A 27,230-nucleotide genomic window follows, 5' to 3' on the forward strand; every position below is an offset into this window, starting at 1 on the left:
AGTTGATGGACAGAATGCAGAACAATGTCTTACATTCACCCCAGTACAAAGATCTGGGCCTACATCCATCGTTTTTTTGCACTCCACCCCACCCTAGGTCAGACACTGGCTATATGCAAATCAGCCTTGACCCTGTGCTTCATGGGAACAGTCCAGCCCGAACTACCAAGCCATGCTTTCCCAGACCAGAATCAAGCATCCAAGGACCGGTTTCTGGCTATCAGCCTTCTTCAGCCTGGATAGCTTGACTCCAGGGATGTGGAGAGCCTGGGACTAGTAGCATTTAATTTACAGGCCCTGGTATGTGGTATACCACTTTACAAGGGACTTAAAATTAAATAAAATATGCCCTTTGTGTACACACCAATATTATCATGTTTAGGAGAGAAGCACATGCACTTTAAGCCCTCTACCACTGCTGACCAGTGCTGGAGTCCTAAGGCCAACAAAAATAATCAGCAAAAAGAGGAAGCAATCGGGTGGTAAAAATTTGGGGGAAGACCACCCTAAGAATGGCAGCTCTAACACAGCTGGCTTTATGGTTGTATTTTATGAAGCCTGAAAGTGATGTCCTCTAGTGGCTGTTTTTATAGTTACACCTTACGTGTCCTAAAACTACATCAAAAACATAGACTGGACGATTATTTTTTGAGTTATGTTACTGTGTGTCGCCAGATGGTGGTTACTAGCTCATTTCACCTATGTGAGTGGGCCTTGGACTGCTCTGCTTCACTACTCTGAGAATCTCAAGTGCTACAATGGGGTCTTTGGTTCCTAGGAAGGAGAAATTAAAGACCAATTACATGCACAGGCCTCATATATATCCTGCACAGCTAATAACCCGATTCCCTACACTCACCATTTGTAAAAGGCTGTGGGTTGGTTGGTATAGCCTATACCACCAACATGTTATAAACACTTGACTTCTAAACTCTGAACTTTCTATGATATGGACATCTAGGGGATTGAGTGCATTAGCTCATGGCAGGCATATTTCCAGGAACTGAATCTCCGCTGTAGTGACAATCTCATACTCAAGTAACCATGCTCCTTTGAACAGAACAGTAATTCATTAGTTTTGTATGAAGAGATTCTATATTGCCTGGGCGGGACAAAGGAATGGGTAATATTTTTAAAAGATACGCACAAGGCTTAGCTGACTAGAGAAACTGTGTGGAGGACATCTTACAAATCTGACAGCACAGAAGCTATAGGAGTCAGACAGTGTACGGTGGCCTAGAGAAGTAAGACAAAGAAAACAGGTAAGCAAAACCTTTGACCTTCTGGCCAGAGACCTGCTTTCTTCCCCAACAGCTCCACTGTTGTGCTGCTGCCACTAAACCCCGCTCACCTTAGCTGGTAGGTGTTCGAGGTCCTCCTACACCTGCAGGCTCCTGCCTGTGCGTCATCCCTGGTGGTACAGTGGTAGAGCCCTTGCTCTTCTGCTGGTTCACTGTTGTCTGTCCTGTGTTGTGCCAGTCTTTCTGTCTGTTGTCTGCATTTTGTTTTTTGCCTGTAAATTGTCTCTTCTTATGTTGTTTTATTTTGCCTTTTTTATACTTTTTTTATACTGTTATACTGTTCCCTTCATTGTGCCCTCCGTGCCCGTTTCACCACCCTTTTCTGCCGCTGCTGCCCCTATGGCCCCTCCCCCCTGTCTGGTACCTGTTCCACCTCCCAGCTGCCTTCCCCCTTTCCCTATTTTAAGGCTGCTGCTGCTAGGGTATGCGAGCAAGACCTCTGACCCCCTGGCCAGAGGCCTGCTCTTTCCCCCAGCAGCTCTGCTGCTGTGACCTTGCTGCTGAACCCGCTCACCTTAGCTGGTGGGTGTTTGAGGCCCTCTGTGCCTATTTTGCCACCCTTTCCTGCCACTGCTACCCCCGTGGCCCCTCCCCCTGTGCAGTTCCCACCTCCCAGAAGCCCTCTCCTACCCCTTCCCTATTTAATGACGGCCGCTGTGCAACCGCGCAGTTGTCCCGTGCAGTGGGTGTGGCAGCCGACCGTGACCAGCGTCAGGGAACCTGGCTCTCTGGCCACCCACCGTTATGACTCAGCTTTCCTCCTCGCACTCAACCTCGGAAGGAACAATAACTGCCAGCTGTCCATGCTGACCACTACTCAGAGCCAGTTCTCCTGCCAAACCTTCACTACCCTCTGCACCCCCACGGCCAGCGCCACCCCACGTCAGATGCCAACACCACCAACGCCCTGAGGTGCATCCTCCTCAATGTAAGCTCTGTGCACAGACACGCTGTAGAGATCTGGGACCTACTCGACACCATCTCTCCAGACGTTGCCTTCTTCACAGAAAATTGGACCAGCTCCACCTCCCCCAACATTTCCACCGCCATCCCCCACGGATACAAGAGCCAGAGAAAGGACCACCCCAACCGCCCAGGAGGAAGACTACCATCGCACACAAGAGCTCCCTCCTACTCACGACCTCAAGCTAAAGTGACAGCCTGCCCACCACCGAACACCTTCACTTCCAGATCCAGACCAGCCCCAAAACAACCCTAAAAGGCACCCTCACCTACAGACCTCCCGGACCTCGAATAGCATTCACCATTACCATCGGCAACCTCATTGCGCCACACGCCATCACCTCCATGGACTACATACTCATCGGAGACCTCAGCTTCCACCTCGACAACCTCATCAACCCCAACTCCACCACCCTCCTGGACAACCTTACACTGAGATAACTCTTCACCACCCCCACCAACAAGACAGGACACACCCTTGACCCCATATTCGCTGGAGGGAACAACATCGACTTTAGCCAAACCATGCAACCCCTCTGGACGGACCACTACTGCATACACTTCCACATCAAAAAACCCACCATACCCAAACCTGCACCCAGCCAGTTCCACAAAGGAACTGGAGCAAGGCCACTGACGTTCAACAACTCCAGCCTCAACCATAATGACCCATCCACCTCGACTGATGCCAACCTCGAAGCCAAAGAACTTCACGGATGGATCACCAACTGCGCAAACGAGCTTGCACACCTACGTAACCCTGACTTACAGCGCCCCAGAAAAGCCATCTGGTTCACCACTGACCTCCAAGAATCCAGACACACTTGCAGACTTCTCGAGAAGAACTGGAGAAAAAGCTCATCTTCGGAAGTTCACACCATTTACAAAACGCCATGACATAATAAGAACCAACGCATCAGATCCATCGAAAAGACCTTCATCCAAAACAAGATCCTTGCCAACTCCAGCAACTCTAAGGAAATCTTCAGCATCATCCAGGAATTCACCAAACCCCCCATTGAAACCAGGGACATCCCCCCTCCCAGGACCTTTGCAACAAGCTTGGCTCCTACTTCCATCTGAAAATTAAGGACCTCTACGACAACTTCAACAACCAGACACCTGACTCCAAAACCACTCCCTCCTCCAGCAATGCCAGCCAGCCAGCCCACTATCTCCTCCTGGACCCCAGTCAGCCCCGAAAGGCACTGCATCAATCATGAAAGGCATCCACTCAGGAGCCCCCATGGACTCCGCCCCGCACATCTTCCACAGAGCCACCATCGAACCGGAACTACAACGCACCATCAATGCCACCTTCAAAACCGCCAAATTTCCTGACAAATGGAAACGTGCAGAAGTCATACCCTTACAGAAAAAGCCCTCAGCAGATCCCACGGACCTGCAAACTACCGACCAATCTCCCTACTCCCCTTCACGGCTAAAGTCACAGAGAAAACCGTCAACATCCAACTAACGAAATTCATCAAAGAAAACTCCATCCTCGACCCCTCCCAATCAGGATTCCGCAGCAACCACAGCACTGAGACCACTCTACTCATCCCCACAGCTAACATCCGCACCCTCCTCTACTAAGGACAAACTGCAGCCATGATCCTACTTGACCTCTCTGCAGTCTTCGACACCGTCTCCCATCGCACACACACCACCAGACTCCATGATGCCGGCTACAGGAAACCGACCTCAACTGGCTCCACTCATTCCTCACAGGCAGAACCCAAAAAATCAGGCTTCCACCCTTCCTCTCTGAGCCCACGGAAATTAACTGCGGAGTACCCCAAGGATCATCACTCAGCCCCATGCTCTTCAACATCTACATGGCCCCCCTCGCCGCCATCGTCAGACAGCAGAGACTCAGCAAAGAATCCTACGCCGATTACACCCAGCTCAGCCTCTCCCTCACCAAGGATCCAATCACCACCAGACTCTACTTCCAGGAGCGAATGAAGGACATCACATCCTGGATGAGCAGCAGCTGCCTAAAGCTCAACTCAGAGAAGAAAGAGGTCCTTCTCCTCAGACCATGCCCCTCTGCATGGGACAACACCTGGTGGCCCACCGCCTTGGGCAGTCCCCACAACCCCACAGATCACACCTGAAATCTCAGCATCGTACTCTACTCCTCCTTCTCCATGACCCGACAGGTCAACACCGTCACCTCCACCTGCTTCAACACCCTCCACATCCTCCGAAAAACCTTCAAATGGATCCCTCCAAATCAAAGGAAGACCATCACCCACACACTCATAATCAGCAGACTGGACTACAGAAACGCCCTCTATGCTGAGATCAACAACACTCTGCTCCCCAAACTCCACACCATACAGAACACCATAGCCAGACTCGTCTTCGGCATTCCTCGACATGAACACTTCACCCAAAACCTGTGTAACCTCCACTGTTTCCCTGTCGAGAAGAGAGTAACTTTCAAGGTACTCACACATGCCTACAAATGCCTCCACAACACCGGACCCCCAATATCTCAACAATAGAATCTCCTTACACGGGAACCTTCGATCTGCAGACCTCGCTGAACGCCCGTGCATCCTCAGAGCAAGAATGGGTGGAAGAACCTTCTCCTGCATCACAGCCAAGACCTGGAAAGAGCTTGTGATCGACATCCAACACACCCCCACCCTGCACATCTTCAGGAACACCCTCAAGACTGCACTCTTCGACTGACCAGAGATGCTCCCCCTGCCTCAGTGCCTAGACACCCTCATGGCTGAGTAGCACTCTTAAAACTCCCTGATTGATTGATTGATAAGCACTGCTCAGCCAGTGGAGCGTGGAAATAGTTTTCTTTTACTTAACTTCCCCATTACTAAATCTCGATACACACTCAGGGTGTTCCCCAGTGCACGAGGGGCCTAGAATATTGTGCCTTGACACCCCCTTTATGCATCTGACACTAGCTGGAGGATGATGTCCACATTTTGGTAACATTTCAACCATATTTCTAGCTCCAATAATTTTAGAAATATTTCTGTTTGTAATTGCGTTTTAGCCTTTATTCTAAATTCGAGCTCTATGGTTGAACTGGTGAAACCCTGGAGTCTAGTGCATGCGTCAGGCTGCAAGTGTGCCCTCACCAGCAGATCATTTTGACCCCTAATATGCATTTGTAAGATACAGGACCATTAATATAGGTTCCACCAGGAAAAAATGCTATGGATGTTGACCTCCTTTTGATTCTGTCCTTCCTGTAAATAGTTCAAGACCAACTGTGACTTTCATTGATTTTAAAGAAAAATGTGACCTGTGACCTGCTTGTTCAATAGAAACTGACGCACTAGTACCAATCACTTGAACACTGAAACTCTCGAACATAATGAGACATGTTCACTACACTGGGTGAAACTATATTAAAGACAAAAAAGAGTTCCCTCGTGGTTGCAGTAAAAGGGCCGAACACATCCAATCAAACACTGTGCAACTGAAATTCTCCTGCATTGCTCAAACACTGCATTGCACAGAGAGAAGAATAGGGATGAAAGTAATTGAAAAGAGCAGACACCTGAGATAGAAATACATGCATGAGCAATTTTCTGTCACATAGGTCTCCATGAACAATAACTATCTAGGTGAAATTTCAGGACTGACATGCAAACACATGTGCCTCTTTACTAAATCTCTTAAAATCAAAACGTTTTGTTGCATGCATTTTTTAATTTTTTGACAAATTTAAAAATGTGACATGGCTTTTGAATAAAAAACAATTTAAAAGAAAAGGATCACTTAAATCTACATTTTAATAAAACAAATGTAGCCATGCATTCTGGTCCCTGTCACTGTGTTTCACTGTATTTCATAATTGAGTGTTCTAATGTGATTCTTCCCTTTTATTCTTGCAGGCGTTTTATGCTGGAAGGAAGCTTGGTCATGAGGAAACCTATATGATCTCTTAATGGCAATCACAGAAGTTACCTACATGATCTCTTAATGGCAATCACAGAAGTTACCTACATGATCTCTTAATGGCAACCACAGAGGTTACCTACATGATCTTCTAATGGCAACTATTGTGATTTGGTGTAGTTCTATGACAGTATGGAGAGTATGTCAATCTTCTTCTTCATTCCAATTCAGACAGCTTCTTGCGCACTCAGTGGGTATCTTCTTGGCCTATCCAATATTCAGAAAGGAACAACAAAAATTGTGTTCCGGATCATTATTCAAAATATTTACTTTATAATCAACAGGATTATTTCCTTTCCAAATAAGCATCTGATCATTTAGTGACCTTACCTAAGGAGGTCAGACAAATGCCTACTTGTTCAATAAAAATAAAAGCTACTGAGTAGAACTGTTTTTACAGGCAAAGTGAAAAACATCCACAACATGATATAAGGTACCATATAACTATTATTGTGTCTACATTAAAGAAATTGTTTTCAAAGTGCAAAGAGAAGTAACAGCATTCTTGTGCTGCTCAGAGTGCCATTTGTAGTTTTGTGAGGGGCCTACAGTTGTACCAGGAACATTCACATTTCTATTTTAAGAACCAGAAACAACCTTATCAATGATAGTGCTCATTTACATCCCCAACTTTGTATCCTCTCTTGATTTGTTGTTGATCGTCTCTCTCACTGCTCATCCTCATCCTCACTCCAGCTTCCAGAAGATGCAATAAAGCAACATTCGTAGGAAACAGCTAAGAGATGTAAATGTTTGAATCCACGTGCATCTTCTCGAGAAAAGGATTTGGAGATGTGCTTTGCTCCAGCAATGTGTTAGCTTCTTTAGTTCAAAGACTGGCGTAGGAGTTCTAGTCCCAATTAGAAATTTGTTTCATTTCAGTATTTTTAAAATTGTTCAACTTTAAAAACTTTTAATCATTTTTTAAATAACTTCTTATTGTTAAAACTATAGTCTCAAATCAATGAGATTTAAATATTTTTCAACAATCTAAGTCCCATTTTTTAGTAAACATCAGTCAATTTCTGTGCTATTCTCGGTAATATTTTGAAAGGTTGACTCTTTTACTTCTGTTTGCACAGCAGAAATTAGCCGCTGGTGTATCATCAACATCCCACAAGAATTATTTCAGGAGTCAAGGAGCACAAACCCACTTTTTAGAGACAATCTGTTTAATAAATATGATTGTAAAAGCAATAAACGAGAGCAATTGTACAGTACACTACATTATCTTTAACAAAAAGAAATACATCGAAAAGGTTGTTTTAAAATTAGCGGTTATTTCGATACTTTATGAAAACCTTTGACTTCCTTGCTATAAAAATAAGTTTGCTAATGGTGACCTTCATGGCGTTAGGTTACAGGGAAATATCATACAACAGCTAGGATGTTCCTTTCTTTGTTTTAGAGCAGAGGTGGCACACCTCGCACAGGGGTGTGTTGTTATTTCCCTTGCATGATTAACTACACGACAAATAATGACTCGTCACAGAAGATGTGCACTACTTCAGAAATGTGACATACAATATCTTTAAGTAAAAGCTAGAGATAGGGCGCACACTGTAAACACTTAAGATTGTGAACAGTTTGTGTTTATTTGTGGCATTTTGTTTTTTGTACCATTCCTCGAGTGTATGTAGGAAAATGCTTACGGAGAGGCATCAGATTAGCATCTTGTAGACAGAGCCTGGCATCTTCTCTAGCATATATCCACAGTACAATTTGGTTACTTAGAAACAGAAAAGAGCAACGTGTGTACTGTTTCTCACAAACATCTACGATTTTTCCAACTGAAATGTCGACCTGCAGTGCTTATTTTTTCTGGGAGTAGCAGTCTGTTTTGAGAAATGTGACTTATTTTTCATCTAGATTCTTTGACCCAGGGTAAGAGTGAGAAATGGAGAAAAGGTAGGAGAGAAAAAGGAGATAGGAATAAAGTGAAAGGTAGAAAGCATGGATGAAAAATAAAATGCAAGATTCAAATACAGCCACAGGAATTGTGAGGCCAGCATGTGCGTGAAGAAAGAGGAATGGGGTGAAAATAAAATTAAGAATCTTAGTATTTAGAACCCCTGGATTCTGCTGCACAGGCAGTGGGCACAGAATAGAAACTTTGAACTCTAGCAATATTTTAAACAAAAGATATCACTTTGATTTTGCTTGGCTTGCATATCTATCAGACACATATCTTCTGGAAAAGAGCCATTATGTCCTATCCCTTTGCACAGGTATTAAGAAACTAGAGGGAGTAAGATAACCACAAAAAAAGAAAGAAATACATATCATTTTTCAAACAAGTACAGAAATGTAGTATTTATACATACTACACAGTATGGTTTCTTGTGTTTGTGGATTTGCACACTTTTTTCAGTCCTTAAGATCCTTGACGTGACCACAGACAATTTAGTGATTACATTATTTTCTAAAATAAACAATCTCAAGTTTGGCAACTTGAAATAGACCTTCAACGTGTCACTGCGTTCACCACAGATCATAAATCAAACACTCTTAAAATGACTGACATTCTAATCATAGGCATACAGTTGAGAAGGGGTCTCTCTAGTCTACTATAATGCTACAGAACAGAAATCATACATATTTGCAACAATTAAGGCCCCTGGGTAAAGAAAGACACCAGGTGGGCCCTGAGCTGAAGCAAGAGTGCTTGAAATTCACCAGTCCATTTTCGAAGTCATTTACTTCGACCATTAATCCATTTCATCCTCAAGTTCATAGATTGATAAATCTCTCGGTACAATAAATGTGGTTACAATAGCATTGTTCATTAATCTTCTATATTAACTAAGCAGTAACTGTAGTATGAACTGTGCTGTAGCTATATATGTAGCAAGCAATATCTCCATACGTTAGTATGCTGGTAAAATGCCAGATGGTATTGTTTGAGTCACGCTGTACATTTTTATCACTACTTGTTGTTTTAAAACCATTTATGGTTTTTTCCTTTATATTTTCCCCAAGGGTCTGTAAGTATTATATTCTGAAATGTTCAGAAGCATCTGTCTCATACACATCAAATGTGCAAAATAAAAAAAACTGAATTTTTATCATGTTTGAAGCAACGGATTAAAGAAAATAAACCAGTCTAATAAGTTATATTTGACAAAAATGTCTAATGAAGTATTTCTGTAATAGGGCAATTGGTTTCTTCCCAATGGAATCTCAACAGATGCCCGAAATATGTGAACAATGCTTCCAATGGGAATTATTTACACGAAAATGAATGATTCCCTGGGAACCATTGATCATTAAGGGGATTTTTTAATTAAGGCATTTTTTTCAAATTTGGGTGACATTTAAAAATTCATGCAAGTTTTTGTGAGCAAATCTTTTACACACAAAACATTTGCTGTAAGTTACTACTATAGTACTCCCGAAGATCAGGATAAAACAAGCATTAAGCTAAAAGTGCTTCGGGGAACTCCTGAAATTCATGGGTAAACTAGGAGTACTACAAAATGAAGTCACACTTACTCATATACCAACATTTGTCAATCGGGCCCTATATGTTTTGACACCAAGAAAACAGTATGTCATGAAAAAACCTGCCAAGTTAATACAGATGCTTTTAATATTTGTGTACGACCTCTAACTCAAGTGACCTGCTGATGTCGATAGGAGAAAGAGAGATTTTGTCTAACCTTGTCAGTACGCTCTTCCTGCTATGTTTCTTTTGCTGCGGTTGTACTACTGGACAGGACTGTAGTTAACTAAACATACTTCTCTGTATCTGAATAGACTCAGACTGGCTTCTTGGTACTCTTGAATATCAAAATTGTTGGTAAATGATTGAGAGAACTGCATGTCACCTCATCGTGGTCAATATTTTGCTTGGGAATAGCAAGAATAAATATCTATCTCTAGTACACCGAAATTATGAGATTTCCATGTAATTATGGTTTTGCTGCATTTGCCACAAACACATCATCGTCTGTATAATTTGAACATTTTAACAATCAAAAACATTGTGTTTCTTGCTCAAACAATCGGAAATGTTACTAAAAATGCTACTACACCTATTGCTGCAAGATGGCAAGTGTTTTGTCATGCAGAGGCAGGTCACCATTCAGTTTGCTGATTGCTGTATTTAGGCGCTTAAGTGAAATTGAAATTACTATGCGCATACTGTGTTAAGATGTGAAAAAATGAAAGTAATACTGCCTCAAAATGTGCCACCTTACACTGCATAATTTGCCTTTTCTTGTCCCATAATTTAGGCAATCCTAGCACTTCATTTGGTCTTCCGCAGCCACATAGAGTGGGGGATGGGAGGACTTTTTCATACAGAATGAAGACTCAATATGGTGTCCCCTCCTTGTTTGCAAACCCTAAATCTATTTAAATAGGTTACTTCTTTAACAAAACAGAGACACGTTTATTTTAACACGTTTTATGGCTAACATCTACATAACATTTTGAATTCTGGAAAAAAATGAACGAGGGCAAAGATTGTTTTCAGATATTGGATGAATGAAATACAGTAGTGCAAAATATGATTTTTGAAAGATATTTGGAACAATGGTTCGTGTCTTAAAGGGAAGCAATGAAGCATGTTTTAAACACAGCGTCCGATCACGGCAAACATGGACCCATGCCTTTAGTCTTTTCTCTTATAGCATCGTGGCACTATAGAGCTGGAATTTGCACATATGACCCCTGCTTTCATACCATGGGAGTCTATTGTGGTATAATTTCATGAACTGCGAAAAAGATTTCCATTTACGGCTTCAGCAGGAGCGAACCTGGCTGGTCGTTTTTGATATTCCCAAGAATAATGAACAGCGTGAAGTCAGGGGCCTGCTTAAAATGAATACAGTAGAAAAATCTAGATCCGGCCGTCTTGTTAAGATGTTTGATTTATCGTATAGGAACTGTGCAGGGAGAAAAACTCGGTTAATGTTTTATTCACTTTCAACGTGTGGCTCAATACGAGCTAAAGCTGCCTCTGCCTGACTGTGAGCAACATTTCAAAAACTTTTCCAACAAGGCAGGGGCTTTTCCTTTCAAATTCGCTGGATCCAATGATGATGTGTAGGTATTTTCTTTGAACGTTCACAGAAAAAGACATGCGCGATAGAAGTCTTGTGGTTTAGGAGGCTAAATAAAGATGTTCCTTTTACCGATCCTTTCACAGACACAATTTACAGAAGAAAATACAGATATCTTGTGAAGGTCTATATCCCCAACGTTTTCATGACTGCTTGGAATGCACTGAAAATTGCTAGCCTGAAAAAACTCATCGCCACTTCCAATGATTCTAGCGGTTTAACTTATTTCACATGCCAAGAATATCTCAAAAGCATGCAAATTCTTGGCCTGCACGATTATGGATCTTCTACAAACACAACTGATCTGAAAAAAGTTGGAGGCAGGGATTATTTCGAAAAAAACAAGATTCTGTACAATGAATGCTTTTCCCAGCGCCTGGGCCTCAGCGTCCCCCTGCACAGGTTTAAAGCTGCAACCCATCTCTTTGAAGTATTGAAACGTTCACATTCTTTAAATGTTTTTTTGTCTTCCTTGGATCAAACATTTACATAGGTCGGGATCTCTTTTGTGCTTTGCTTCTCAGCCACTATGGAAATATTTCCTGCAAATAAAAATAAAAAAAATTCATTTGCATTTGCATATCATGACAGAGGCAGCAATGATTGTTTGATGCTCAATAAACACAATCAAGAGGGACATTTCAGAATTGAGAATTGAACAAATGGTGTGCTTTCACCAGAGAACATTTTGTTTACTGTTCTTTCCCCTCAGTTCTTAGGAGAACTAGGCAAAGGACCACATGGTGTTTGGTTAGGTTAGATGGAAATGGGAAGTCGCAAATAAGTTTCCTTTGCTAGCTCAAATGTTATTCTGTAATCCATCTTTCACCAAGCATGGGGAAATATTTGCTCCTTATATGGGTATTCTAGAGCCCCCTGCTGGTGACTCCCTAAGAAGTACCTTGTATTGCTGTGTACTGTAATTTGGTTTGATGGAAAGACTATTGCTTCATTAAAAATTAGCAATGAACTAAATAAGGCACTTTTTCACGCAGCTCTACTGTATATGACCGTGCAAAAACTTATACGGTCTGAGCTTTTTATAGATACATAATATAATTAAAGTATGGAACCATAGAGCCTAATTTATGGCATTTTGATGTAGGGCAGTGCAGCAAGACACCTTGCTGCACTGCCCTATGCTAACGTCAAAGGGCAGGAAGGCACAGTATTTATAGCACCAATATAGGAACCCTTACATAATGGCTCAAGGGTGCCTCCATGGCAGGCAAGATTGGTTTTGTGCAGGGAGGAGCACCTTTCGGCACAAAAACAATACCAAAAGGTGTTTTTCTCTTTCTATGTCTTGTATTTTAATTGCAATTTATATAGAGCTTACTGCCCCTGATCAGGCGTTGAAGCGCTTTTTTGCCGAGTAGCATGCTACTCCAGAGGCTATTAAGGATTAGTGATGAATTAGTACAGTGAAATATGTAAGTAATTTGACTAGTGGATATGTTAGTCAGTTATTTGGATTGCGAGGGATAAAAGAGGTAAAAATGTTTGCATTTATATAGCGCTTGCTACCCCTGATGGGGTGTAGGAGCACTTTTTGGGCGAGTAGCATACTCTTCCGAAACCCATAAAGGATTAGTGGTGAATTAGTATAGTGAAATATGAAAGTAATTTGAGTGGTGGATATGTAAATAAGTTATTTGGATGTTAGTTGTTCTAATTATGTTCACCAGAGCAGCGTGACAACTTTATTTTATAGTACAAATTGCAAAAACCTACAACAATGTATAATACATATGAGACACACATTGTTATGTAGGCTGCCAGTGCTCAAGCTCCAGTGACATTCTCTCCGCACTGGATGGAAGGCATTCAAACTGGATAGGCAGAATCCACATACAATAAAATGTCTCAGTCAATGTCAGTGTTTCACATGGAATATGAATGATCAATTGAAAGGCAACGCTTTTTTTTAAATCACTTTTTGCTGGAGTGGTGGGTGGGTTGCACAGCCCATGCTAAGTCTCAGCCAATTAAGGGTGCTTGCAGGTAAAAAGATATCAAATAATGGGGAGAATATTTGGATGCAAGATTTTTATATTCATCATGGGTGGCAGTGGACTGGTCAGACCTTAGATTACTCTCAGTAAGGATACATCAAGCCTGAATAAAGAGAGTTTAAATTCCAAAGGATGGAGCTCTGGGTTTATGAGGTTGTCTCACAAAACTTTTTCATTTCAGTTGGTTGGATGCTATTCCTGCAAGTTCAACGGCACCAAGAAAAACTCCTCATCCACGAACACAAAACAGATATCTGACTCCAACCACCTTAAATGCATCCTGCTCAACACCCGCTCAGTCCACAGACACGCCATCGACCTCTGGAACCTACTAGACACCATTTCTCCGGACGTCGCCTTCCTAACAGAAACATGGATGAACGCCTCCTCAGCCCCAGACATCACCATTGCCATCCCGGAAGGATACAAGATCATCCGTAAGGACCGCACCGACCAAACAGGAGGAGGCATCGCCATCGTCCATAAGAACTCCATCCGCATCTCAACCAGCTCAGACGTCAACCTTGCCAGCGCCGAACACCTTCACTTCCAGATCCACACCGACCCCAAGACCACACTCAGAGGCACCCTCCTCTACCGACCTCCAGGACCCCGTGCACAATTCAGCGACGATATCACTGACTTTATCACCCCACACACCCACCCCGCCGAGGAATACATTCTACTGGGAGACCTCAACTTTCACCTGGAAAAGAGCAATGACAGCAACGCCACCTCCCTTCTGGACAATCTCACCAACCTCGGACTCAAACAACTTGTCACTACGCCCACCCACATCGCTGGTCACACACTCGACCCTATCTTCACCTCCAGCAAACATGTCTCCTTCAGTCACACCACAACTCTCCATTAGACGGACCCCAGCTGCGTACACTTTATCTACAATAAGACCACAACTCACAACCATCCTCAACCCACTCTGCGAAGAAACTGGAACAAAATCACCATTAACCAGATCTCCTCATCGCTTCTTCAAAACCCCCCTGCCCACTCCTCAAACCCCGACCAAGCAGCCACCAACCTCACTCAATAGCTATCCAACAGCGCCGACATCCTAGCACCGTTGAAAAAACGTCAAATCAAACTAGGCAGCAAAAACGCCTCCTGGTTCAACGATGATCTTAAGAAATCGAAGAAACTCTGTCGCTCCCTCGAGAAGGCCTGGAAAAAAGACCCAAACACTAGCACCAGGGACGCCTTCAAAAACGCCACCCGCATACACCACCAACTAATCCGGTCTGCCAAGAAAGCCGCATTCAAAGACCGACTAGATAACAACGCCCACAACAGCAAGGAATTATTCAACATCGTCAAAGAATTTACCAACCCCTCAGCCAACTCCAACGACATCACCCCCTCTCAAGCCCTCTGCGACTCCCTAGCTTCGTTCTTCCACAACAAAATCGCAGACATCCACAACAGCTTCGACAACCGACCGGGAGACCAACCCACCCAACCTTCTGCAGGACCCTCACCCCCCTTGAACATCCTTAATGACTGGAACCCAATCTCCACTGAGGACACCATCCACCTGATGAACTCCATCCACTCAGGATCCCCCACAGACCCTTGCCCTCACCACATCTTCAACAAAGCAGACTCCATCATAGCACCACACCTCCGAGACGTCATCAACTGCTCCCTCAACTCCGCCACCTTTCCTGAAAGCTGGAAACACGCAGAACTTAGCGCCCTTCTGAAAAAACCCACAGCGGACCCCACCAAACTCAAAAATTACCGCCCCATCTCGCTCCTTCCATTCCCGGCCAAAGTCATCGAGAAAGCTGTCAACAACCAGCTCGCCACCTTCCTTGAAACCAACAAATCCCTCGACTCCTCACAGTCCGGCTTCCGAGCCAAACACAGCACGGAGACCGCCCTCATCGCAGCAACAGACGACATTCAAACTCTACTGGACAATGGAGACACAGTCGCCCTCATCCTCCTCGACCTCTCCGCAGCCTTCGACACAGTCTGCCATAGCACCCTTCTACAGCGCCTCAGAAACATCGGAATCCAAGGAAAAGCACTGGAATGGATCACCTCATTCCTCACCGGAAGAACCCAGAGAGTCCGCCTCCCACCATTCAAGTCAGAGGCCACTGAAGTCATCTGCGGCGTGCCACAAGGATCGTCACTCAGCCCCACCCTCTTCAACGTATACATGAGCCCCCTCGCGGCCATCGCACGCCAACACAACCTCAACATCTTCTCCTACGCCGACGGCACTCAACTGATCCTCTCACTCACCAAAGACCCTAACACCGCCAAAACCAACCTACATGAAGGAATGAAAGAAGTAGCCGAGTGGATGAAGCACAGCCGTCTGAAACTGAACTCAGACAAAACAGAACTCCTGATCTTAGGTACCTCCCCGTCCGCCTGGGATGACTCTTGGTGGCCAGACGCCCTTGGAAAAGCACCCATCCCGACGGACCACACACAGAACCTGGGCGTCATCCTGGACTCCTCACTCTCTATGAACAGACAAGTCAACGCTGTTTCATCATCTTGCTTCAACATTCTTCGCATGCTCAAAAAAACATTTCGCTGGATCCCCATCGAAACCAGAAAAACGGTCACCCATGCACTGGTTACAAGCCGCCTGGACTACGGAAACACCCTTTACGCCGGTATCACCGCAAAACTCCAGAAAAAACTCCAACGCATCCAGAACGCATCAGCCAGACTCATACTAGACATCCCGCGTAAAGACCACATCTCTAGTCACCTGAAAAACCTCCACTGGCTTCCCGTCAATAAGAGGATCACTTTCCGCCTCCTAACCCACGCACACAAAGCACTTTACGAACTTGGACCCGAATGCCTCAAGACACGACTTTCCTTCTACACCCCCTCCCGCCAGCTACGATCCTCCAACCAAGCCCTTGCTACCGTACCTCGCATCAACAAAACCACCATGGGAGGTAGATCCTTCTCCTACCTTGCAGCTAAAACCTGGAACTCACTCCCCACTCACCTTCGTCTCACTCAGAACCACCTAGCATTCAGAAAGCAACTTAAAACTTGGATATTCGACAAGTAATTCCCCACCCTCTTCAAGCGCCTTGAGACCCTCAGGGTATGTTAGCGCACTATATAAATCTTTTGACTTGACTTGACTTGACTTGAAGACTGACTAAAGGGCCTGGTCAGCTTGCAGTCGAGGCAGGTCTTGGTGCTGTATTTGAGGACCCTGAAATGAAGTTGTTTATCTCCAATGAACAAGTTCTTGAAGAATGCAGCACACATAGAAAGAGGAACCAATGAGCAGAAATAAACATATTTCTTCTCGTTATGCCCCACCTCGGGATGTGTGAGGCACTCAAAGCCACATCTTATGAGAGCCCTGCATGTACCACCTTATGTGGAGCAAGAGTGAAACATGGCTCTCATAAAGAATCCCCTTACATCAGTGGCATAACAATAGCCCCCATAGTACCGGTGGTGTAGGGGGCCCAAAGCATTAGGGGGTCCTCTCTGGAATTTTCTACTAGTGGAGGGCCCCTGGCCTAAGAGCACCTGACTGGATCCGGTGAGTGGGGGGGGGGCTACCACCATGTACTTTGCCGGGGGCTCCCTCAAGTTTCTTTACGCCGCTGCCTAACATTTTAAGACACTGTTGGTTAACAACAAATTTATGGGTTGGATTGTCTATGTAATTAGCCATTCTTTCCACTTTTAAGAGCTTAGGTTTTAGTTAAGCTCGCTGGTTTACCTAATTTACATATTTAATACAGCTGTGCAGCTCTGCATGCCACAGTCCTTTCACAATTGAGAGGTCAGCTAGATGAAGAATTTCATTCCATGAAAAGATGCACTTTTAGTGTGTATTTGAATATAGTCTGGTTTGCTTGAACTCTAAAAAAAGAGGGTGAGGGGCACTTAGACCTAAGCTTCTCCTGCCAAATTGCCCGATTTTTGTGTTGACAATGTTGAACGCTCACGTTGTCTAGGGATGACGTCAAGAATTTTTGAGACAAGTTTTCTATGGATTTTGTCAACAAAGCACAGACAATTGAATTAAAGTATATGTGGGGCCAAGGAAAGCTACATAATGCCATGAACAGATGGCCTTCTCTTGGAGAAGCCACAGATTAGCCTGACGTGATAGTTTATTTTGGTTTAGAAGTGACGTTTTTATTACTTTTGCTTTAAAAGTTGAATATGTCTATCTGGCAATTTCTTTCATTAGGGACAATATAATTATACAGGAACAGTGACGCATAGGCACAACTGATTTCTCCATTCTATTTATTTCTGAATGCACATGTGTACCACCTCTGTCAATGAATCCGATAACATGGCACATCATGTACACACTTCAAATTTCAATTTGTTGGCTTCATTAGCTATATTAGCCTTGCCCTGCATGCATCACAAAGTTACGCAATCTGAAGAAATGAACATAATGTATTTATAACTACAATTAAGATGTCCTCTACTGGAACGTTGCATTCAATTGTAAGCTATTTCCCACTCAGAACAGAAGAAAAACTGTGCTGCCAAGAAGAAACTATTTTTTCTGGGCCCTACTTATGCCATGTGAAAAGCAACATACTTAAACCCTATACAACATTTGGCAACGGAATGCATCTCAAATCCAAGAAATAACAAATATTTGGCAAATAATGCATCCCATATACAATATTTCTCTAACTAAGTAAATACTTTGCTTCCTGCACATATTCTAGCAAGTATGGATTTGAGGCAAAAGGCAATAATTATGGGAGATAATCACCAGTGTTCTGTTACACTATTGCATGCATCATGAGACTCGGCGTGAAACCACCTCGGATGTTTATGTGTAGATTCATACATGTGTTCATTTGCCTAGTGGAATATTTTCCTAGGCTTTAAAGCTTGCGTCATAAGAACATAATTAAGGTTAGAGATAAATCATAACAGAAAAAACTAGTTATGCGCTCGGGAACCACCTCTAAGCTCACCCTGGAAAGTTGGTTATAAAGTAAAGCTGCAAGTTGTCTACTTAAGGCTAAAACGTTTCTCCAGTAGGATGGCAAGTGTTAGGTTGAAGCAATGTGAAAAGTTCTTGTCCATATCATCTTAAGTTCTGTGGGGGTGCAATTGATGTGTGAAACTGTTTTCGACAACCCGGTGGCACTGTAGTAATACAGAAAGGGCTGTGGACCGTTGTGCCCCCTTCTGTAATAAGACAGGGGCAGCTCATATATAGCGCCCGTTCTGTCTCAATGTGGTTCATCTCATTTCCATGATGGTTATGGCCCCATGTAAATGAGGGAACCGTATATGATGACTCTGTTTCCACAGCATATTATGGATGTGTGTTAGATCTGGGGGTCTCTAGTTGGCAATGGTATTTACCTTTGTCCAAATAGGGATCCTTACTTCTAAGTCAGGATAAGAGGATTGCACTCCTAAATAACCCCTGCTCACCCACTTGGTAGCTTGGCACGAGCAGACAGGCTTATCTCAGAGGCAGTGTGTTAAGCATTTGTGAATATACACAGCAGTACAGTGAAAACACTACAGATGGACACAACACAGGTTTTATAAAAATAAGTATTCTTTATATAGACTTATCACAAGACCACAAACAGCAAAAATCCACAATACTGCACTTAAGATTGACTTAAAAGATGATAAAAGTTGCTTAGTTCAAGTTGATCATAAATGCTACAAAGTTCTCAACAAAGTACCTGGATGCGTAACGCAAAATGAACAAAAGGCTTGCAAAAGGGGCGATGCATCGATTCCGTGATCTGGGGGAGATAATGCGTTGTGCCTCAATGCTTGCGCAGAGTAGGGAATGCGTTGTGATCCTTAACGGTGCGGGGATGATGCGTAGGTTCTCGGCTTGCAATCCGGTTGCGATGTGCAAGATGGCGCCTCGATGCGATAATCCCGGTGCGGTGCAAGACGATGGCGCCCTTGATGCGACGACGATGCGAAGACACCCTTGCAGACTTGCGACGACTCTATACTTTGGAGCCACGACAGGCCTGCGACACGCTCCTCTGATGGTGTCACGCTTCTCCGGTGATGCGACAGCAGGCAGCTTCAATGAAGACACGCTTCTTGGGAGATTAGGCGGTGGCACACTTCTCCGGCGATGCGACGATCTCAGCTGCGGCGGCGTTACGTTTCTTCTCGATGCGTCGCACTTCCAGCTCCCAGCGGCACCCAGGCTTTGGCAAACAGAATACCCAGCAAGGAAACTCTGAGGGGAGCTGGAGATGAAGTCTTTTGTCCCTGAGACTTCAGCAAGTGGCAAGCACAAGTTCAAGCCCTTGGAGAATATTCTGTAAGATGATGAAAGTCCTTAAAAATGTCCTTATCCTTTTCTTGGCAATGTAGAAACCACTGCAGGCCAACCCAGCAAACATCACACTGGCAGAGGGGCAGTCCAAACTCCTGCAGCTTCTTCCGTGGTTCTTCTCCTTGGCAAAAGGTTTCTTTTTCCGTAAGTGATCTAAAAATTCTTGGATCTGAGTCCCAATATTTATACTACTTTTCGCTTTGTTCTCTGAAGGCAGAGGGTCCTTTGCCCTGTCCAAACCAGTTTCTGAGCACTCGGTTTACAGGACACCTTCTTTCTTTTCACAGTGCAGGGCAGAAACATCAGACGCCCCACAGGAGGTGGAGCCAGCATTGTGGAGGGAAAGCACAGCCCTGGAGCACTTTGTTGACATGATTCCTTCTCTTCTTTCACAGTGCAGGGCAGAGACATCAGACACACCACAGGAGGTGGAGCCAGGATTGTGGAGAGAAGGTCAAGCCCAATTCAGGTCCCAGGTGCAACTCCTCGCTCCCATCTATATGCAGATCTCTCTATTCACCACTGGGATGCCCCAGCCTGTCTCCTGGAATCCCCCAGCCCTGTCACTCAAACTCCAAACAAGGAATACACAACCTAGCAGAGGCAGGCTTCGGATAGTTAGACAAGAAAAGACCTACTTTCTAAAAGTGCTATTTTCAAACACAGAATGTTAAAATCAACTTTACTAAAAGATGTATTTTATCATTCTGAGTTCAAGCATACTAAATTCGAATTTCTACTATGTTCCCTGAGTCACGTAGGATTATAAGATGTAATAACAATCTAATTGTCCATTCTGGCCTATGGAGAACAGGTAGCCTTGCAATAGTAAAAAACGAAAAATGGCTGTAATTCACTATTAGGACATGCTACACACACCATGGAATGTCCTGCCTTATACTTACAATGCAATGCACACTGCCCTTGGGACTACCATAGGGGTGTCTGATATGTAGCAAAGGGAAGGTGTAGGGACTGGCAAGTGGGTGCACTTGCCAAATCGACATGGCAGGCACAGACTGCAGACAGGCCTAGCAATGGCAGGCCTGAGAGATACTTTACAAGCTGCTTCTGTGGGTGGCACAACCAGTGATGCAAGCCCACCAGCAGCATTTGATTTACAAGCCCTGGGAACACATGGTGCATTGTACTAGGGTCTGACAAGTAAATCAAATAACCCAATCATGGAATCACTAATCAGTATATCAATTTAACATAGGGAGCATTTGCACTGTGGCACTGAATAGCAGTGGCACTGTGCCCAAAGCATATAACCAGCAAAAACATATCAAAAACAGAGGAGGCAATCAGTAAAAATGGAAGGGAGACTCACACCAATGATGCCAGGTCTAAGAATGTGGTTGCACAGACAAGAAGGACATTAGGAGATGTAGCAACTGTGCACCAGCAAGGCGTGATGCACAGTCAGTGAATCCTTTGATGGCACCCCTTTGGAGGGAAGATAGGTGGTTCCATAACTCCCCCAGACCTTTCCCTGTGGGTGGGTGTATTCACCTACTGCACATGTGCATATGTCTGCAGGGTAATAGCTGCCCCCCCCATTTGAATTGCAGGGTGGTGCTGCCTGCACTGTGAAAGGCAAGTCAGCTGCTTCAGTCAGAAACTCTGTCTTTCACTAATATGAGGTTGTTGATATAATATTCCAGCCCCTGAGGAGTGAGATATTGAATAAGGAATTGTACTTTTTTTTGGGTAAAAACCTTTATTTATACATTGGTGTACACAGCTATTCAGCCGAACATCCCGGAGGCACGGCAGCATAGTGAAAACACAGTATCATAGGTGCACACACACAATGTCCACGGATAAGTGAGGTTTAATTTTCACTTTTTAAATCAGGATAATATTAATACCCAGAAAAGAGTCCAATATAATGTAAAGAAAAGGGGAAGGGATCAGGCATCCTTCAATAAAACATAGTCAGGCAGTGGGCGGGCTAAACGAACGAGCATTACAGCTAAAAAGAGCACAGTTACGACATCAGCACCACTTCGAATGAATCAGGATATTTATGCACACAATCACTGTGTGCACGTGCCAGGCGCCCACCCAATGATACCCAACGTGCAGCAAAACTAAGGTACAAGTACTACAGACCAGTAAAAACTCCAAAGACAACCCTTCACCCCAATCCCAAACCCTGGTGAAAGAGAAAGAAAAGAAAAAGCCAACAAAAAGGGGCAAAGAGAAAAAAAGGGGCCATAGAAACAAAAAAAGGAAACACAAGAAAACCCCTCCCCCAACCCTCCACCCTGCACCCCTGCAAATGGCTACGGCCTACCCTCCCAGCAGCGTGCCTGTCGCCCAGTGTCCGAAACCCAAAATATAGAAGTGAGTAAGAAGATATAAAAGTATAGAATAAAGTGACAGAAAAAGGAAAGGGCGGAGGAGGCAGATGTCATAGACATACGTAAGACAGGCCGTGTGACAGGATATCGACATTTATAACCACAATAAGTAGGGGAGCAACAAGAAGGCATTTGAATCAGGATTAGTAAGTCCCCAGTCAATGTACACTACCTCAACACCCACCCCGAAGAATCGAAGAAATACTGCGGGAAACATAGGCATACATTACAGAATCCAACTACAAGCGCAAAACATGACCCGCTACATACTCCGATGAAAATGTGAAAATATAGAAGGAAAGAAATAGAGGCGGGCCTTCAATCTGACCCCCAGCCTCCCCCCACCCGACGCACAGCAAGTGTCCCCAGATTCGGATCCAATTGAGCTCAGGAAGCATTATTCATCGCATAATCCCGTTAGTGACATCACACTTGGGCGCAAGCCTCACAATCGCTGGCTAAGTATCCGTCCCCCGATACTGAAAACAGATTCACCCCTGACCCGCTCTGTCCCATCTACCAACACGTGTCCGTAGGGCAGCCACCGTGCAGTTCAATATGGCCGACTCAAGTAGACCAGGCAAACAAAACAGGAGTATCTCCTCCTGGGTCCCGGACAGCCAAGAACCATACGAACACCTCTGTCGGAGGTACAGTCCTCTCAGCATGGCCCAGTCACATACCTCACAGTTCAGATGCAAAGATAAGAGAGTCACGCCACTGGGCCGCCGTTGAGGTGAAGCCTGGGTAGTCAAGGGGGGTGTCCGACATCCTCCCACCATCCGCGGAACAGACCCAAGCCCTGATGAATCACTCGCACAGGTAGTAGAGCTCGACAGAGCTATCCTATGAGCCAAGTTCCCCAGCGTCGCCACGATTGCCTGTGTGGTCGAAGTCCTCAGCACGGGTAAAGAGGAGGGCGTGGGGACATGTACTCACTGCACTCTGAGCTCGTGTGCCCCGGCACCGCAGTAATGGCGTCCAGCTTCTCTCCCAGCTCTCAGGCTCCTCCCTCCATGGTACTGTGGAGGGAGCCGAGGGCAACAATGAGATCGTGGATCGTGGGCTCTACCCCGTGCGTCCGAACCGCCGTAAACCTCCATGCTATAACATCATTGCAGGGTAAAGGTCCAAACATTAGGGTGTCACTCTCCAGCCCAACCAATCTGGCCCCCTCCAGCATGGCCGTGTAATGGGATTGAGTATCACCAAAAGGAACACTTGGTTTCATGGTGCCCCCACAGGACGGGCCTTGGCGAGGGTAGGGAGCGCTAGAAGAGCCCCCACAGATTGGGACATTAAGTGAGTCAGCAAAGTCTTCTCCACACTTCTGGAAGTGCCCGCGATTTTCGGGCGAGCGTGAATGATGTCCGTGCGCCACACTCTCAAGGGGTCTAAATATTGTAAGATCCCCAATGGCTCACGGCAACCGGCCCCTTCTTTAGCAGTTCCATCGGTTGGGTCAGAAATTCGTTACGGAGAGAGTCATGCCGAACGGGTCTCCATTTCCGACCAGCCGACTCCTCCCACTCCCCAGTGTCCGACGTCGTCCCAACAATGGCCGGCTCGCCTCTCTCTCAGCTCCCCGGTCTCAGCATCATGGAGGGCGCAAACTACGAGAGGAGTTTCTGCCATTCCAGAGCTCGCCGGAATCCCGGGGACCCACCATCAGCGTCAGCGCCACTTCATCGTTACGAGTATTCAACTCCGGCTCAGGATCGGTACCAGGATATCAGCGCAGGGTGGGGAGACGTGCGGAGCCGGGAGCCTAAGCGGCCATCACGATCTTCGGCTTGGCTCCTCCCACGTCCAATCGAATAAGGAATTGTTGAGTATACAGGGTAAGGAGGATTAGCTATGACATCATATTAACTGATACAACTGCGATGATACTGTTATATGTCTGATATTGCAATTTATCTACTGCAGATACACACACTGTCTGTTTTTTTCGCGTGCAACCAGGAATCGTGCTATTGTTACATATTACTGGAGGTGATGGTGATATATTGAAGTGGTGAGCTCAGGGAGAGTCTTATAAAAATCTTGTAGATGTTGGAATTAGTGTGGCATAACACCTACTAGAGATATATGGAATCTCTAGTATTAAATGCGGTTAAGAGATATTGGGCCATGGTTTATGTTGCATGGATACTATGTAGCGGGAACAATAAGATGGAGTATTGAAGTTGAGTTAGAGCAATTACTAATTTGATAAACTTCTGTTATTTAGAGTACGAGAAGGAAGATTTTTTGACAAGAGGATGAAATTAATCTTCTGTGAATTAATTACAATTTGTGAAAAGGTGAATATTGCCTTGTTTTAAATATATCTTGGGTTTTAAGGTGTGCACAGTGGAGACCCTATGACCTCGGTGATGTTTTGACTTCCTTTCTCCATTTCTCGTGATCTGTTACTATGGGTGTTCTATTGTGGCTATTCTACTTTCGGATAAGCCACTCTTCTTTGCTTGCTTTTTATACCCGCTCTCAAAATAATTCTTGAGAAAGTATACAGTTCTGACATATATTCATTTGATGTTTACAATGCAGCCCTGATGAAGTCTTTGGCAAATGTGAAAAGCCAGATGAAACACGTGTTGGCTGTTGTCTGAATCTATTGGAAAGGGGCGACCGAATCGGTCCCCCCGAACTTATGGCCGAGTGCCTCGATCCCCCCGGGAAGCCATTTTGGGCGGGAGGCGCGTCTCAGCTGGTATGCCCGAAGCGGCGTAGCTGGGGCGCGCTCGTTCCCGCCCTAGAGTGGGCTGGCCTAGACACCGACGCAGCCAGCCACGCCCTCAGGGGCAGGCAGGGGCGGGTATACGCCCGCCCTGAAGACGGATAAAAAGGGACGCAAGACCAGAAGACATCCTCTTGTTCTTGTGCTCTGAAGCTGCACCTCCTCGCTGCACGTGAGCTCGGGACAGAACGAAGAGCCAATTTTTGAGCGTTTTAATCTCTCTTTTTGTCTTTTAGATACTTCGTCGAAAGGATGCCCAAGAAAGGAGCAAAGGGAATGTCGACTGACCAGTTGGTTCGGGCACTCATGAAGGACATGTCCGAAATTAAGAAGCGGTTGGCGGAGCGAGACGGCGAGGAGGGATCGGGGCGTCCACCGGCCGGAGGGAAGCCAAAGAGGCCGAGAAGGGGGCCGGTCGGGGGAGACGTCCCGGTTCCCTGTTCCCCGCTCGGGGCGCCAGCCCCGGTACCGGCCCCGGTACCGGATGAAGGGAATCCGATTCCCGTGATAGTTACCCCGACGTCTGCCGGAGATATGCCTCCCGAGTTGGCGGCACAGTTAGCAGCATGGTTGGGGGACAGTAATGGGGGCGCCATGGCTACCGAAGCGCAAGCTCTCATAAAACAGTTGCGCGAGAAACGTGATACAGCCAAGGTGCCCGCGCCGGATGCGGCGATAGACAAGCCACGAGGGACGGAAGCAGCGTCCGGTGCAGGTAAGCGGCCATTGCCGATTGCAAGGGATGAGTCAACACCCTCTCGTAGAGAAAGATTGGGGCAACATGTTCCTTTGCCAATAAAGGAAAAGATTTGGGCGGGGGAATACGTTAACATTTTCTCCCTGCTCGTTGATCACTATGAGGTCGAAACTGTTAAGGGTCAAAAGGATCTGATGCATCCGAGTGTTTGGCGCGCAAAAATGGCCGCCTTTAAAGTGAATGAAAATATTGGTAACTGGGGTAATGCTTGGGGAATTTTTACGGCAATTTTGGGGGAACGTAGGCCTGATTTGCTCCCTGAATTTCCAGTATATCAGTCACGAATTATGGGGTACTCGACATCACACCAAGGTAACCAATGGTTCTGTTATGACAACCTTTTCAGGAAAGCGATGGAGCATAACAAAAGTTTAACCTGGGACTGTTACGATTCGTTAACATGGAATAAGATGAAAGAGTCGGGAATGTTGAAAGTGCCTTTGGTGGGGAGTATTGTTAGTGAGTCCTCCCGCCAAAATGGGGGGACGCCCTTTCGGTCGGGTACGGGTACAGACGATTACCCGAGACCCGCCGGCAATACAGGGAAGAGGGGGTTCTGTTTCAATTTCAACAGAAGCAAATGTACTAGGCCCCCGGGGTCTTGTAAGTTCAAACACGAATGTAGTGGTTGTGGGGCACCCCATCCTGAGTCCTCGTGCAGAGCCAAATCGGGTGAAAATGGGGGTAGAGGAGGCGCTAAACAGGTCTAATATAGTCCGAGGGGCGCCTTTACCAACCCCGATTGATACCCTGGCGATGATTCCTTGGCTCAGCGAATACCCAGATCGTACTTCTGCTGGGGTGCTACGAAACGGTTTCTCATATGGTTTCCGCATCCCGGTGGGTAGCTTTCAGGGTGTCGGGTCGTGCAAAAATCAACTTTCCGTCTTGCAGCATAGTACTGTAGTACAGGATAAAATCCGGAAAGAGGTTACCCGAGGTCGGGTTGCCGGCCCATTTCCTGTCCTCCCGGTACCGAACTTTGTTTGTTCTCCTTTAGGGGTGGTCCCCAAGAAGGACCCGGGTGAGTTTCGATTGATTCACAATTTATCAGCCCCTCATGGCCTTTCTGTAAACGATGCAATTAATCCAGAAATGTGTTCGGTGCGGTACGCATCATTCGATGAGGCCGTAGCCATGTTGAATCGCCTGGGGCCCGGGACGCTGATGGCGAAATCAGATATCGAGTCAGCGTTCCGTTTGCTCCCGGTATACCCGGATGATCAACGTTTGTTGGGATTCGTGTTTCAAGGTTCGTATTACATGGACAGGTGTATGCCAATGGGGTGCTCGATATCTTGTGCTTATTTCGAGAAATTCAGTAGTTTTCTGCAATGGGTTTACACGAAGAAAACAGGTTTTCGGAATGTGATGCATTACCTCGATGATTTTCTGTTCCTTGGGGCCGCTGGGGATGATGAATGTGCCCGGGCCTTGACTGAATTTTGTGTTTTAATGAATCACTTTGGCGTGCCGTTGGCACCAGGTAAAACTATGGGTCCCACGACTTGCCTCGAGTTCCTCGGGATCGAGTTGGACTCTAGTGAGGGTTGTTTTCGTTTACCAGCTTCCAAAGTATCGAAATTCAAGACAGCCCTGCAAACGTGTATCACTGCATCTAAAGTTACGCTGCATCAATTGCAGCAATTGGTGGGGAAGTTGAATTTTGCCTTAAGGGTGATCCCGATGGCCCGCCCCTTCTCCCGTTCGATTGCACAGGCGATGGTCGGCCTAAAAGAGGGTCACCATCGCACG

The 27,230-nt window shown here is 45.4% G+C and overlaps 1 protein-coding gene across 1 annotated transcript in view; it reads right to left on the reverse strand.

Annotated features, from left to right (window-relative positions):
* Positions 1 to 7,368: 7,368 nt before the first annotated feature.
* Positions 7,369 to 27,230, reverse strand: part of LOC147712037 (VPS10 domain-containing receptor SorCS1-like) — a 2,945,658-nt gene continuing 2,925,796 nt past the window's right edge. Inside the window, exon 29 of the mRNA XM_086922756.1 lies at positions 7,369 to 11,811. Within this exon, the coding sequence (XP_086778882.1) occupies positions 11,797 to 11,811 (15 nt within the window). The 3' untranslated portion in view covers positions 7,369 to 11,796. The remainder of the gene's footprint in view (positions 11,812 to 27,230) is intronic.

Source organism: Lissotriton vulgaris, chromosome 5 (genome assembly GCF_964263255.1).
Source record: "Lissotriton vulgaris chromosome 5, aLisVul1.2, whole genome shotgun sequence".
Taxonomy (NCBI): domain Eukaryota; kingdom Metazoa; phylum Chordata; class Amphibia; order Caudata; family Salamandridae; genus Lissotriton; species Lissotriton vulgaris.